At 32.9% G+C, this 14,871-nt stretch overlaps 1 protein-coding gene across 3 annotated transcripts in view; it reads right to left on the minus strand.

Moving 5' to 3' along the window:
• Nucleotides 1–14,871, minus strand: part of kn (EBF transcription factor knot) — a 386,251-nt gene that overhangs the window by 33,851 nt on the left and 337,529 nt on the right. For 2 of the 3 annotated variants that reach the window (XM_085809759.1, XM_085809757.1), the window contains exons 8-9: nt 14,183–14,300; nt 5,831–5,973 (exon numbers count right to left, since the gene is read on the minus strand). In XM_085809759.1, coding sequence (XP_085665885.1) covers nt 5,831–5,973; nt 14,183–14,300 — 261 coding nt within the window. The remainder of the gene's footprint in view (nt 1–5,830; nt 5,974–14,182; nt 14,301–14,871) is intronic. The other variant, XM_085809758.1, reaches the window with a different exon arrangement.

Raw genomic sequence — 14,871 nt, forward strand, 5'->3', positions numbered from 1 at the left:
ATATATAAATGACGATAAAAAGTGTATTTTTGTAGTGGTGGTAAACTGTTAATTTTATACCTATCAGATTAAACTTATGCCTAAATGTTACAGCATGTTCGCTTTTCTTGCATTTAGAAATTTTTTTTTTTTTTTTTTTTTTTGTAATGCGATAAAAGTATATTTTGCTGTATTAGAAGCAATAAAAGTATTTAGATATTTGTCAAATTCTTTATTATTTTTATTATTATTCAATTCTTTATAATGAATAATAACGTTTTATTTATTGAAATATAGTATTTTGCTTTTAAATTTTTACTCAGGGACTAAATAATTTTACAATTTAAAAATAAAATATAAAACTTCTTTCCAATGCCCATCTGAAGAAACTGTCATATTCTACAGTGGAAAGAGTTTCAAAACAGAATCCCATATTTAGTTTCTCTGTTGCGGGAGGATTCGGTCGATATCGAAAATAGGATCAATATCAAACGTCCTGATTGATCAAACAAACTAGCTTTTCAATAAATTCTAATAAGGTTGATTAAACTTTGGAAGTTGAAAACTGACTCCGATAATCAAAATGATGTGGCTTCATTTTTGGATCACATACCAAATGTATATTACTTACTTGTTATCAAAGCTACTTTGCGATACGTAATTCACTTACGACTACACTAAGAAAAGCTTTTATAACACTTTTCTGTGCCAAATATATCTATAGCATCTAAGACGACAAGTGTTTAAAATTTATTTATCTCAGGAAAAAAACAAATTAAGCAATTTATTTTAAAGCCAGGAGGACATTTGCTTTCCCTCTTGTTCTCTAATTTTCATTGCAACCGACATTGCAGACTTCAGCCACATAAATAACATTTCGAGCAGATTAAGCGAACTAGCTACCTTCCGAAAAACATAGTGACATACGATAAATACCCACTAATCTCCAACCACCATCAATAGCTTTGTTAACGTTTATCGCCACATAAACGCAATTAATGACATCAGACACCTCAGCTGAAAATAATTTATTTTTGAGGGGTGTTTAATTACCAATTAAGCGACGGGTAAGATAGTTGAAAACTAGTAGTTTCGTCCTAGGTTCCTTTTTCTTGGCAGAACGACTTGTTCTGCCAAGACTGCATAAAAAGTTTTATGCCAAGACTGCATAAAAAGTTTTATGCCAAGACTGCATAAAAGTCGACTGCATAAAAAGTTTTCGAGCTTTTGCTAGTAGAAGCCATATTTTCTTAAAAGACCTTTCACAAAGTAATCTACTCTTTCAAGTCTTTAAGTACTTTAACTCAGCAAATTAACTACATACAAAGGTTATACGTAAAAACAACTAAGCATAAGTGTATATATATATTTCCATAGTAATGTACTTTTATGAAGACGAAGAATCATTGATTCTATATGCCGGCAGACCGCCAAATGTAGATGGAAGATTTTTGATCCAGTTGACTTGTTGACTTATGCATTTGACAATGAGATATCATCAGGTAATTTTACGTGAAAATTAATAGCTATGACTCTATATGTTTTCTCGTTTCTCCAAACCTGTTGTTTCATGGATGTTTGGATTTTTTTTAGCATCTGATTTATTTCATCAAAATTAGTTTAAACTTTTTTGGCGTTTTAAGTTCTTAAATTTAATAAGAATTTATTTTGATAGAACGGAAGAACCAAAGGGTTAACTTTTTTTTTTAATTTACGACATAATTTTATAGCGATCTGTATTTTCTTAATAAAAGCAGGAATTAAATGATGAATAATTAGTTTTTGATTTATATCTTATAAATAATAGAGCAAAAGAAAAATACTTCAAAACATTTCAAATAAATCTCCGATGCCCCTGTGTATAAGCAGACTTAACCTCTTGAGAATTTTCCTCGAGTCAGACTCCTCAATTTGAAAACTGTCGTAAGGCGTTAACGCGTCACGCTCTAGTCAGGGTTAAATGTGACCTGGATCGTTAATCCCGAGAGGCACGTGGCACGTTGTAGCAGGATCCCCAAAGAGACGTTCGCTTACAAAGACGGAAAATAGGAATACACTCCCGGGATTCTTTCAGCTGGTATTGCAATAGAACTACTGCTCATTTGAGAGCATGTTTTTAGGCGATCGTCTTTGTGAATTTTCAGATAAGAGACTAGGAAAAACAAAAGAAATTTTCATCCTGGTTAGGAAGACGAGTAGGTAATTTTCCAAATAGGTCTTGACAGCTGTTACAAGTGGGCAAGAATTTATTTCTAAGACGAGTTTAAGACGCGAAAAGTTTATCTTTGGAGGAAAAAAAGAAGAACCACTTTTGAGTTTTGTAGGACTGTGAAGTGATTAAGATGAGGAGTCTAATTTATTGTAATTTAAAAGGAAATATTGTGTTCAGTACAGCAGGATTCCTTTTCAGATTTTTAACTTTTCAGATTTTTAATTCAAGCGCTATATCCTTCTTCAAAAAATTTTCCTAGCTGCAGCAGTTTGATTTGCGAGTGAAATTTCATTACACGTTTTGTCTGCTTGTTAAAGCACTGTTAACACAGTTAACAAACGTTGATAATTCTGATTTTTTAAATTATCTGGTGTAATTTAAAGAAGCTAGTCTAAAAGGCTCTTTAAAAATAATGTGAACTGTTAAAAATTGAACATCACTGCCCAACCGATATCGCGTAGAGTGCTCTAGTCATTAGGCTTGTAGCCTTCCTGCGCGTTACATTATGCTGTGAGCCGTTAGGCTAAATTTATTACATTTTATTTTACGTTCAACGTTACATATTTGAGTCAAGTCAGAAATGTTGGCTTTGCATAAGCCCAAATGGGACCATCTTCTTGCGCTTCTCTTCTGATTTTCTGTTATCTTTAAGACCTGGGGATGATTCCTTATACAGTCTCTTAGAACTCGTTAGTTTATGCTACTAAAAAGAACGAGACTCTGTCAATGAAAACGAGAACGGGACATGACTTTTAGCTAACTCTGTCATCACGTTTCATTTGATGTTCGACTTGGAAATCGGAATTTTTAGTATAACATTTTGTGGAAATTTCCAAATAAACTTACATAATAAATAAAAGAAGTAGAGATAGCAGTCAGTAACCAGTACGAAATACGTATTAAAACATAGAAGATCTGTATCTTGCATAAAACTTTTCTCAAAGAAAAACACTTTCTTATTTATAAGAAAGTCATTAAATCTGAAACTCTGGGAAAGTAATACTGCTTTGTGTTGGACAAATACATTGACTCTAACTTTCTTTAAATCATGGTAAAGTTTGTGCTCAACTTTTTTACTTTAGCTATATTATGGTTTTTTCAGACCCTGAAATTTCTTCTACTTTAAAATAAATTTTAGAATACATTTAAATGAAGGCTTTAGTGTAATTTAATATTTGATTTTTTGCTATTTTTTTATTTAATTGCGATTATAGTTTTGTTTCAGTTTGTTCAGGCGACATCTAGAAAGTGCAATGAAAGTTTTATTCTAAAACTGGAAATCTTAGTGAATGAGTTAAAATAATTCTCTTTCCCGTAATTCTCATGGTAGGAAAAAAAAAACCTTAGTTAATTCAATTTTATATATAAAGCATATTTTGCCCCGAAATTTATAAACACTGTTTCTTTTCATAAAGATTTAATAAAGAAGTGGCGAGCGTAGAAAAGAATCGTTGGAAGCAAAATCGATTGATGGCACCAATTTCGGGGTAAAAGAGCAAAACACGCTCGAAGAATGATGATCATCTCTGCAGATGAATCAAGCGAATTACTACCAGCGCCCATTAAGCATTCATAGGAAGCCCTGAGCTGAGTCGGAGCTCTGAATTAATGAAACGGGTGAAGTGTATGATGCAATGAATCTAGAAAGAAGAGCAACTGTCAGACAGGAAACAGCAACGTTGACGATGGGGTTAATACCATCCAATGAAATAAGCTGCTTTCAGACTAATACAACGACATAACCTAGAATCGTTGATTCTGCAGAGAAAATTCTTCCCTTCTCTACTCCAGTTATATGTAAGTCTTTGATCGCGTAAACCCGCTAAAGACCGAAAGGTAGGGAGAGGAGTTAATGCAATTTAAAGTATTAATGACCTAAGTCCCGTTACATCGGCGGTTGATTGCAGCATGATCACTTGTCCTTCTGGAGCGGAGAGTAATGTTTGAACGCTGCCGAAGATAGAGCGAACGGACCTGTTAAGGCAGGAAGGGAAAGATAGCGGAATACTTGATACGGATGAGCAACAACGAAGTTGATTCGAGGAAGAGCTTTAAAACCAATTGCGAACCGCCGAGCCAGAAGCGCAGGAGATCTTGAGAGTGAGGATTAAATATTTTATGACAATCCATAATACCGTAAGGTTAAGCTTTACTACTTTGAGAAATGTAATTAGGAGTCTTCTACGATCTTTAGCTCGAAATAATCGAAAATGGAGATGGAAAAAAGTGTCTCATTCGAAGATTAAAGAATTCAGATAGTTTCCGTAACTCTTTATTCCATTTTGATGCATACATTGTTTGACCGCTGCTATATTAAATCGCCTTGCTAGAAAACTGAAAGCTGTCAAGTTAGATATCTTGCCTAACTTTTAATTTCGGTAACAAATGCCAAAATTTGGCGGTTAAGATTTTGCTTAATGATTTAGCATATTTTAACACTATGTACTCAATTTATTGCCTTATAAGGTATTTCTCCCGCCTTCCTAGCGTGCCTTCGGGGTGTAGTGGTTCTGCACACTGGGCCGGTATTCCAGAGGTCCGTGGTTCGATTCCCGGCGAAGGCGTTAGCTCATTTTTCCTCTTGCCTGCTCCAAAAAAAAAAATCCTAATGTCTCTACAGCCTATTAGTAAATGCATTTACTTAGACTTTTGTTAAACTCATATTTACAAATCCCGCGTTCAATTCTACTATAAGGTATTTCTCCCGCCTTCTTAGAAGGCCTTCGTGGTGTAATGGTCAGCACGCTAGACGCGTATTCGAGAGGTCGGAGTTTTGAGTGCCGGCTAAGGCATTGCACATTTTTCATGTCTCTCAGCATAAAAAAAAAAATATCCTAATGCCGCTACAGTGGCGTCTGGACTAAAAACTGGGGTGGATGATGATTCTCCACCACAGGATGTGGCGATTGTGCCCCCTATTCCCCATTTGCTCTTTAAAAGGGGAGATATATAAAGTATTTCTTCCGCTTTCTTAGCATGCCTTCTTGGTGTAATGGTCAGCACGCTCGACGCGTATTTGAGAGGTCAGAGGTTCGAGTCCCGGCAAAGGCATTGCATATTTTCATATCTCTCAGCATCAAAAAAATACTAATGAACTCTACACTACTAACTTGATTGCGATTACTACAGAGAAAATGCAGAAAAAATCCCTAATTGCCTCCTAGAAAAGTTCCTATCCTAGATACAAAATGCTTTACCTCAGTCGAAAAGTACCGAAAATCAATCAGTCCTAAAACAAGTAAATAAATAAACTCTCCTTTATTGCAAAGCTTTAATATAGATTCCAAATGAAAGAATTTAAGGTGTTTGCTTTCAGTAAATCAAACGCAAACAATTTACGCGACAAATGTCTGAATTTAACGAACAACTTGTTGCTCAGAATATGAAGCTTGATAATTAGGACATTAAAACCGAAAATTTATAAGTAAACCTAAAATCAAACGTAACTCTATCTATTTTAAAGCTTGCTTTTATCCAAAATGAAATTCGTATTTATTGGTGTTTAATTAGTGACTGGATCACCCTTTGATCAATTTGAAAATATTTCACTACTTAACATTTTAATCACTTTAGTCATTTAACATAGGAAGACATTATCAAATGATGAGAAAAATTATCAGACATTGAAAGATGACTCACCTCGCTCCAGACAAGCATGGTGCCGAATACGACTTGGAGACCGTCGAAGAAATTATCGCCGATGATGATGACTGTAGAATTCCCTGCCGTCCAGCCTTCACTTGGGCTTATTGCCTTTATGCACGGCGTCGCTGCAAAATGAACTATCCACTTGTTACAGCAGTGTGATTAACACTCGTGCGTCTTTAATGTATACATCAATAAAACTAATACCAACTGATATATAAAATTACTTAACTTAATACAGGAAATGTTTAAACAAATATAGTAACATTTGACTGAGTACCACAAATAATTTTTTTTCATAGAAATAATTAAATTTACTATAGATGACATTTAGCTCAATTATCATTGAAAGTACTTTATACATAAATTTAAATTTAATACAGTTTGCAACCTTGAGACCGCTTACCATTTCCTAAACTGTTAATTGTAGAAAAACTCACTTTCGTTGACGCGTAAACATGTAAGTATATTTAGTAATTTATATATGTAATAAAAATTAAAAAGCTGAAATTATAAATAGGAATAGCTTATATAATATTAAAATTGTAGCCATAAAGGAAGATAATATTAGTAGAAAGTAATTACAGGATTAATAAAAGAACAATATAGTTGAAGGAAATATACTTTTCACTGCTCTTTACTTAATTACGCGTATGTGCTTATAGGTATGAAGACACATATTAAACGTGTGTAGATATTTTCGCCTAAAGCAGTGAAAATATTTAACTGTTAATTTTTCTGAATTGAGCAGAATGTATTTTGATTCAGAGAAAGTGGATCTTATTTGTTTATATTTTTATTTCTAAGTAACTTATTCATTTTCTTAAAATCGATAATCTTCTCTTCTGCTATACCAACAGTTTACTGATATGTGGTTACAACCAACTGTAAAAAATTGTCTTTTGAGTTCCGTTTAAAATTTTTATTATCTTAAAAGTTTTTAGTTTCGCTAGATTTAATTTATCAATTCGCATTTTACCGAATGAATAATTTGCTTTTTTTTTTTTTTTTTTTTTTATCGAATACGTGTCTTTTTGGCATAAAATGATGTATAAAATCTCAATTTTTAAAAACTTACTTAAATAATTTCTATTGCAAACTCATCTTTTCTGAAATTAAACTATCCTTCGGCAAATAACTGCATTTAAGTTTTAAAGCCAGATTTTCAGTAAGTTAAAAATTTTCAAAAATTAGTGGAACTGGTTCCATTGTGAAAGGCTAATCTTAAAAGGTAACTCGAGAAGTCAGTAGATGTTGCTGTATATTATTATTAAAATTACAAGAACTCATTTATATTGAAAAGTAAATGAAACCCAATATTTATTTTTTCATTATTGGTTATTTTCTTGAGAACACATTGCTGCAGTTTTGCTGTTACCCTGAATGTTTTAGCCAGTTTGGGATTTACCTTCCAAGCTTTTTCATATTTTAATTTTTCTTTACTAATTTCTTTTATTTGAATTTATTTTCGTTTTAGATATCTGCATACTCTGAAAATTTTTAAATATTTAGCTGCATCAGTGGAGGCTCCGACATTAAAACGTAAGAAAAATCTTTCTTTCGCTCAATATATAGAGGCAAAAAAGAATATTTTTAAAAAAATACGTATTTAAGCCACATAAACGAAATTTCAAAATGAATTAAATATTTTTTTAATTTAAGTTTTTATTCAGATTTCCAGTCATCAGCTTAATTAGCTAGGATTCTCAAGATTTATTCAAATAAATAAAAACGTTTTACGAGATGCACAGGAAAATACAATGCCTTTCTCTTCTCGATAACTCACAGTTGAGACAGTAAAGCTTATCTTTATTTTAAAACTTTCTATTACAATAATGCACATTTGTATGAAAACCGAATTGTAATATTAAGCTATCACAGCATGATTCCTATTAAATAAAATTTTCTACTACCACACATATGAATAAAAGCTTATATAGTCATCCAAAAACTGATTAATGTTAGAATTTTCTAATTTCGTTCTTAGTAATAAAAGTAAATCTTCTGTGGATCTTCGGGACGGAATTTTCCACCACTAAAACAGAAAATATTCGTTCCGGAATTCGCTAGTCCATTGTTTACAACCCCTCTCTCTATATTTATTTCGCTGCCCTTTCTCTCCTAAAATTTTGCGCGGACCTTACTTAATTCGCTATAACCGAGTTCGAAACGAATTTTCAGGCGATTCGATACTAGAAAAAGGCAGTTCGCTGCTGTCAACGTTTCCGCTGGATACTCATCGATCCAAACGCTGGACGTCAACTTCTAAACAACATTTCTTGGCTCCTCTTCCAATCTTTCTCTATTTCTTCTTCGTTCCTTCTCATCCTGCTCGTTCGGTCGGGATGTTGTTCATCCTTCAGTGGACAGCTTCCCACTATCCTCGTTTCTTCATTTCCTCCAACCCTGTTTCCACCCTCAATCTTCTACGACCCTCCCTCTAGCCCCGAAAGTTCTTCCGCCCTCCCCCCACAAACCTCGCATGTACGCAGTCTTCTCCACTTTCCCTTCCATTTCCACAGAAACCCCTCAAGCCGAGGATTTTTTTTCCCTTTTTTAGCTCTCCCTCACGCCGTTGATTGGCGAAAATCTCTGATTTTCTTGGGAGTGTTTTTTTATTATTTATTTTTTCACTTCTTTTCTCGGTCCCGGGTTGTCATCTTTCCACCGCTGCACCCAAGTTGCATTCCCTTATCCCCACCCTCTTCGTAATTTTGAGTCCCTCCCCTTTTCCACTTCCTTCCAACCAATTTCTCCAATGCGAATCGAACCAAAGAGCTCCAATTTGGGGGAGATAAATTTAATTGGAAGGATTTTTGTCGTAATGAAAAACTAGTATCTCCAGACCCCCTTCGCTTGCACTTATCTAAGTGATACGTCTCTTTCAGCCTCACTCCCCTCATCACAAGGAACGAAGCTCGGTGGTTTGTAAACACCGACCTCGACGAATCAGAGCGAAATACCGCAAAATAAAAATTTAATTTTCATTCACGTTTTCGGCTTTTAAACCGTTTAGCCACTTTAACTTCAATTTTTTACTATTGTGCTTTCAAGGGATTGCCGCAAGTGCTCCCTGTGTCTTCCAATCTTTCAGGGATAAAGACTTTAAGCTCACGGGTATCTTCAGCTTTTCACTCTTGCTTTTATTTAATACGATATCATTTATAAAACTGGTGTAGCTTGGTCTGGCCCATTAAAAAATCATAAGTATCCTTTATTAGAGTGTTTGTGAAACAACTGATAACTAAAACTGATGTTGAGTGGATCAGTTTTCAGAGTTATTTTACGGTATTCGGATTTGAAATCCGTATTGCTTGCATATTTTTCAGCTTTATTGTATTTAAGCTGTATTTCAGCTGTAATCGATAATTTTCAACAGCTTTGTCCCTTAACTGAGGAAATATAATAGATGGAAGAGAAGTTATTATTCTAATCTTTAAAAAGTGTCTTTTGTTTCAAAATTAAGTGGAAGAGAAGTAAACAGTTTGAATTATTATTTAATTTTGAAATAAGTATATCTTAGTTTAAATTTAAATAATGATTTGTTTATCTGAATAGACTAAACAGTCTTTTGGTGAGTTAAAAAGAAAAAGCAACTCAATTTAAGCTAATTTCTCTTAGATTATCATATCTATGTACTAGATTTACCCAGTATATATATATTTGATGCACTGATCCTACATTATAATATCTCCATATACATCTTAAATGAATCTCGTAAGGGACCACAAATATTAAACGGAAGAGAAGCACACAATATTCAGTTTGAAATGTGTCTGCTATTTCAAAATTAAGTATATTTATTTACTTTTACAAACTGAAATGTCCTTCTTAGTTTAAAAGTTCAAAGAAATAACAATTTAGGATAATTTCTTTCGAATCCACGAAATCGATCTACTCAGTATATATCTTTGATACATGAAATGATGAATATCAAAACGACGTGGTGAAACGATGTGCTTTTTTTTTCCTTTTAATCTCTTTCAACCTTCGATACTTCTCTTGCTTTCTCTCTTCCACTTAGTTTGTGCGACGGACAGACACAGAAATGCCCGAAATAAAACGATGAGGAGAGAACAGAAAGCAACCAGCATGGACTTGGGTCAATACAAGTGATTGAATGTCTGAAGGGCTGTACAAAGATGAGTCGGACTCGATTAATCAAAGCCTGCGGTCCCAGAGGAATCGAGACCGTCAGGGCATAGGGCCTCCGGGCAAAGTCAAGATGATGGGATAGAGCCTTAGTTAGGTCTCCACAGTCCTGAATACCGAAAATGCCTTTTCTACTAGTCCAAGTCGAACTTCCATTTTTTTAGTTTCTCCCGTTTTCGGATTTCGGTATCAGCAAGATCAAGAAAAAAAAATTTTTTTTCAACTTTTGGAGCACCAAATCTCTTGGGCGAGATTGTGTTTACCATCTGAAGAGCCTAAAATTCTACCCTTTCCAGTTCATCTATTGCTGCAGTACAGCGCATCTGTGCAAAGTTTCCTCTGAATAGATAATGCGGAATAAAAGGGGGGGAAGGCGGAATAGCTTTTGCTTAAACTTATGCATGCCGTTCTTCCATCTCCAGGCCTATTTGATCAAGAAGAACATGCAATGTTGTAAGTTCAAGGCTGCGCATTTCAGGCACTATTTTGCATGCAATATTCCATGTGTATACAATGTGTTTATATATATTTTTATTACGTTGAGCTCGGGGATGAAAACTCCCTCGTTCTTAAGTTGTGATGTCATCTGATGGAGGCCATTCCTCTCTATATATTTTTAAAATGGATGCAATGCAAGCATTTCCATGAAATGTATTTATACAACTGTTGTTGACAACAGATGCGAACACAAGATTTATATTTCTATGACATGGAACAAATTTCCAGCGGGATTTTGAGATACATTTTCTTAGTTCACTTTAAAAACTTTTTTCTTCCTGTACTCGGCAACCTGTTGTGATGTCCTCGACAATCTGTTGCTGTCTCTGCAGTAGGATTTAATTTGTTTCTCTTACACTGTGATTGATTTCACCTTTGGAAAATCTTAATTAAACGCATTTCTAAATTTATGCGTATACATATTTTTGGGGCGTAATTACTGAAACTGCTTTCTGTCTCAGGAAAAATAGGGATATCTGTTGTCAGAATGCAAAAACCTCATTTGAAATATAAACAATTCCAGCTTTTCCATTCGAAACATTTTACTATAAAATAACGCGATTTTGAAACATATTACTATGAATAACACGATTTAAAGCATTTAAGAATATAGAATCACTCTTTGCTATTATTTCCGAGCTAAATGAATACTAATTTTTTCCTTCATATATTTACCTTAACGTAATATATAGCGTAGCATGAACTGAAGAATTCATTGTTTAGTCACGGATGTTTTCAATTAGTTTAAGAAACGCAAAATTTATAATTGTATGAATTTAGAAAAAACATATGATATTTAAAAGCTTTAAAGCTTCGAGATTAGTTTAAGATTCAAATTAATGGCCATTCAAAAATTCATATAGTCATAATTTAGGATTGATGAAATTGTAAAAACACAAACACAAAAAATATGAGGTATGACCGGGTCTGCAGCTATATAACATAATTTTATGACAAAATAAAATTTTAAAAAAAGTATAAAAAAATATTATTTCTCCTAAGCATTAAACGTTTATTTATCAGCTTATTTATTTCAATACATTTTTCAAAAGTGTGATCTAATTGTTCATTCCATTATTGAAAAAATCGTTCATAGCTTGATTTCGAACCATATCGCACAGGAATTTCAGTAACATATAAAAAATACTAACTTTTCAACTCTGGAAACAAATGAAAAACTGATGGTGCCAAATATCAACTATAAACAGGGTATAGAACAAGTGCGGATTTTAAGTTTGTCATTGTTTCCGACATTTCTTGATGGCAATGTGGTTTTGTATTCTCATGGGAAGATTGGAACGTGTTCCTTTCAGGCCTGAGTCTGCAGATATATAGTTCCAGTCATTTTTAAAAATTTCATATTTTCAGTATTATTAATTAGTATTATTAATTATACCTTTAAGAAGAAACCCCCTTAAGCAGTCAAAAATTCCGTTGTTCATAATAATTTCAGAATTAGTTATTATGATTTCATTCAGAAACTTCCTTAGGCAGTCAAAAATTCTGCTGTTCATAATATTTTCAGAATTAATCATTACACCTTTATGCAGAAACTCCCTTAGGCAGTCAGAAATTCCGCTGTTCATTATATTTTCAGAATTAGTCATTATACCTTCATGCAGAAACTCTCTTCGGCAGTCAAAAATTTTGTTGCTAATTCTTGCTTTATACGTAATTCTTAGTTACTCATAATTAACAGATTTAATTACTCAGGCTGTTAACAGTGAAATGAAATCAATCAGAAGCTCATTTGTACATCAGAGCTGCTGCTATCGAAAGAAGACGCAAGAGATTTTCTGCACCAACTTATTAAAGCTGACCTTTCTTACCAATCAATTTGTATGAAGATGTGTAGATTATGTAAGTTAAGATCTAAAATGCATGATCGAGGATTCGACAACTCAGTAATCATCACATCCTTCTTCAAATCGAGTGTGCTGTTATCTGATTAAAATATGTAGAGTCATTAGGTTATATCGATGCAGGAACGTGAAAAATGTACAATGTCTTCCCCGGGATTTGAATTCTGGACCTCCCGAATACGCATTGGATGTGCTAACGATCACATCACCAAAGCAGACGGATAGGAGGGAGAAAATTCTTTATAAATATTACTTGGAAAGAACTGGCCGGCATTCTCAAGAACTTTTCACAATGTGTGTAACAGCACTTATTCATCTAAGTATAGGTAAAGATTAAAAAAAAGACTCAATATTCGTCTGTAAATAACGGATATCATATTGCTAATAATAGTATAATGCTCTCAGAATAAAAAATTTCATTCCTTTTCTATTTTATTTTTTTTTTCTGTCTAATATTCTACTTTAAATTAAAATTCAAAATTAGTCTTTTAAGATTTAATATCGTTTTATTTCACGCTTCTGAATGAATCTTAGCAAATAAAGATTCTGTGACATCCGAATGGTATTATTCTCTTATGTTCAGTATTTAGTATCAAGAAACATTTAATCCATGATATTTATACTTGATTCCCATTCGTCACTTGATAGAAGCTCATTTATTGTTAATAGATTCAAAGACATTTATTTGAGCCTTGAGAAAACTCTGAAAATGTTATGGAGCAAAATGAGAAATATGAAGTGTTTATTATTAACGTGAACTTTTTATATAATTCTAGAATTAACGAATTATTTCATGTCATGCATATTTAATGACTTTTAGAGAGTGATGCACAAATACAGTGTTTCATATACTGACTTCGCGTAATTTCTTATCTTTTTTAAGAAAACACTTCTGAGGAACTCACACTCTACTTTTAAGTTTATGCATTAAAACAGACAACATGAAAGATATATAGAAAAGTAAACAAATGAGGGAGAATTTAAAATATTCATTTATTTTAAAATAATATGATATTGAAGAGCACAGTATAATATGTGTTCTTCCCACTGCTTAACACTAAGCATAGTTGAACCTTAGATTGACGGCAGTTTTACAAAAAAAAATAGAATATTGTTTGCTTCTTGGAAATGAGTTCCCTTCCCTGTACAACAGTGTTTTTCTATAAAACCAGTATCAATTTAAGGTTTAATTTTGCTTAATTTTAAATTTTAAATTAGCGTACTTCTCTTCCACTTATCACATTGAATTTAAAAAAAGTTTAAAAAAAATATGCTTCATATAATTGTGACCATATATATAAATAACTTCACTTAACAATGAGAAAATTTTCGATTGCATAAGATTCAGAAACGTTTAATTTATTGACTATACACTTGAGATCACTTGGCATACAATTTGATTTTTCTTCTAGTGATAATCTTCTACTTGGAAGCAATTAATGTAATTTCCGAACGATTTACTGTTATCGGACACTAAAAATAAAGAAAGTTATATTAAATTAAAATAGTAATGATTTTTGTGAAACCGATATAAATGTTTAGATATTTAATTGTCGTAAGATAATTTGATCTACCGAAGGTGAAATTCTGTCACCAGTGACTAAGTGATTAAGCCTGCTGAACACTGTAAGTTCGAGTCCAGGCGATTGGGCTGGCTGCATGATTAGTTTTAGTGATATAAAACAAATATGTAACGTGAATACGAGTCCCTCCACAAAAGCATCCCTCTTCTTAAGCAGATAACCTTCATGTGCTGAACTGCATTCAAGTAACCTAAACTAACGTAACGTAACCTAACTGAAGGTGAAATAAAAAGCCTGGGCGCTATTCTTACCTTCTGTTGGGTCCAGTCTTTTCGCCCTCCTCCCGTGTTTGGAATTGTTGTGTACGAACATATTCTCCGATACAGCTAATAAAGGTCCCTCCACGCTTACTTGAGTTGATATGACAACCTAGAGAGAAAAATAATGTATTAAACTGAGATAATGTAGCACACAGATTAATCTTTTCTAAACGTAATAATGTGAAAACTGAAAACCAGAGAGGAATTACAGTATATCTTCAGTAGGGTTACTTAGAGAAATAGTGAAAGAAGAGCGCTGTTTAATAGTAATGACGATAATAAATTGTTTAAGATAAAATGTTTAAGAAAATTTTCTATTGCAGCCCACAATAGGTAGGTTTAACCGTTACGTTAAGGACCCGACATCATTTGGCGGATTTTGTCGCAATTTTTATTTGTTTTCATTTAAATATATCGAAATATATCGAAATTGCTTTTCATACCTATTATTCGAAAAATTTCAGTTGATTAAATGAGATTTTTAAAATATTTTGAAAAAGTACTTTTTTTTTTTTTTTTTTTTTTTTTTTTCATTAAACATTTTTATACAGCTGCTAAATAAATGGTCACACATGTGCTTTTCTTTTTGTACATAATAAAAAATTATTAGTTATTGAAACGAATATCTGCTAAAAACTAAAGTAAAGTTAAAATAGCAATCCAAGAAATAGTTTAATACA

The sequence above is a fragment of the Stegodyphus dumicola genome, chromosome X2 (genome assembly GCF_044657685.1).
Source record: "Stegodyphus dumicola isolate Sdum_Otavi_A_Nest chromosome X2, ASM4465768v1".
Taxonomy (NCBI): Eukaryota; Metazoa; Arthropoda; class Arachnida; order Araneae; family Eresidae; genus Stegodyphus; species Stegodyphus dumicola.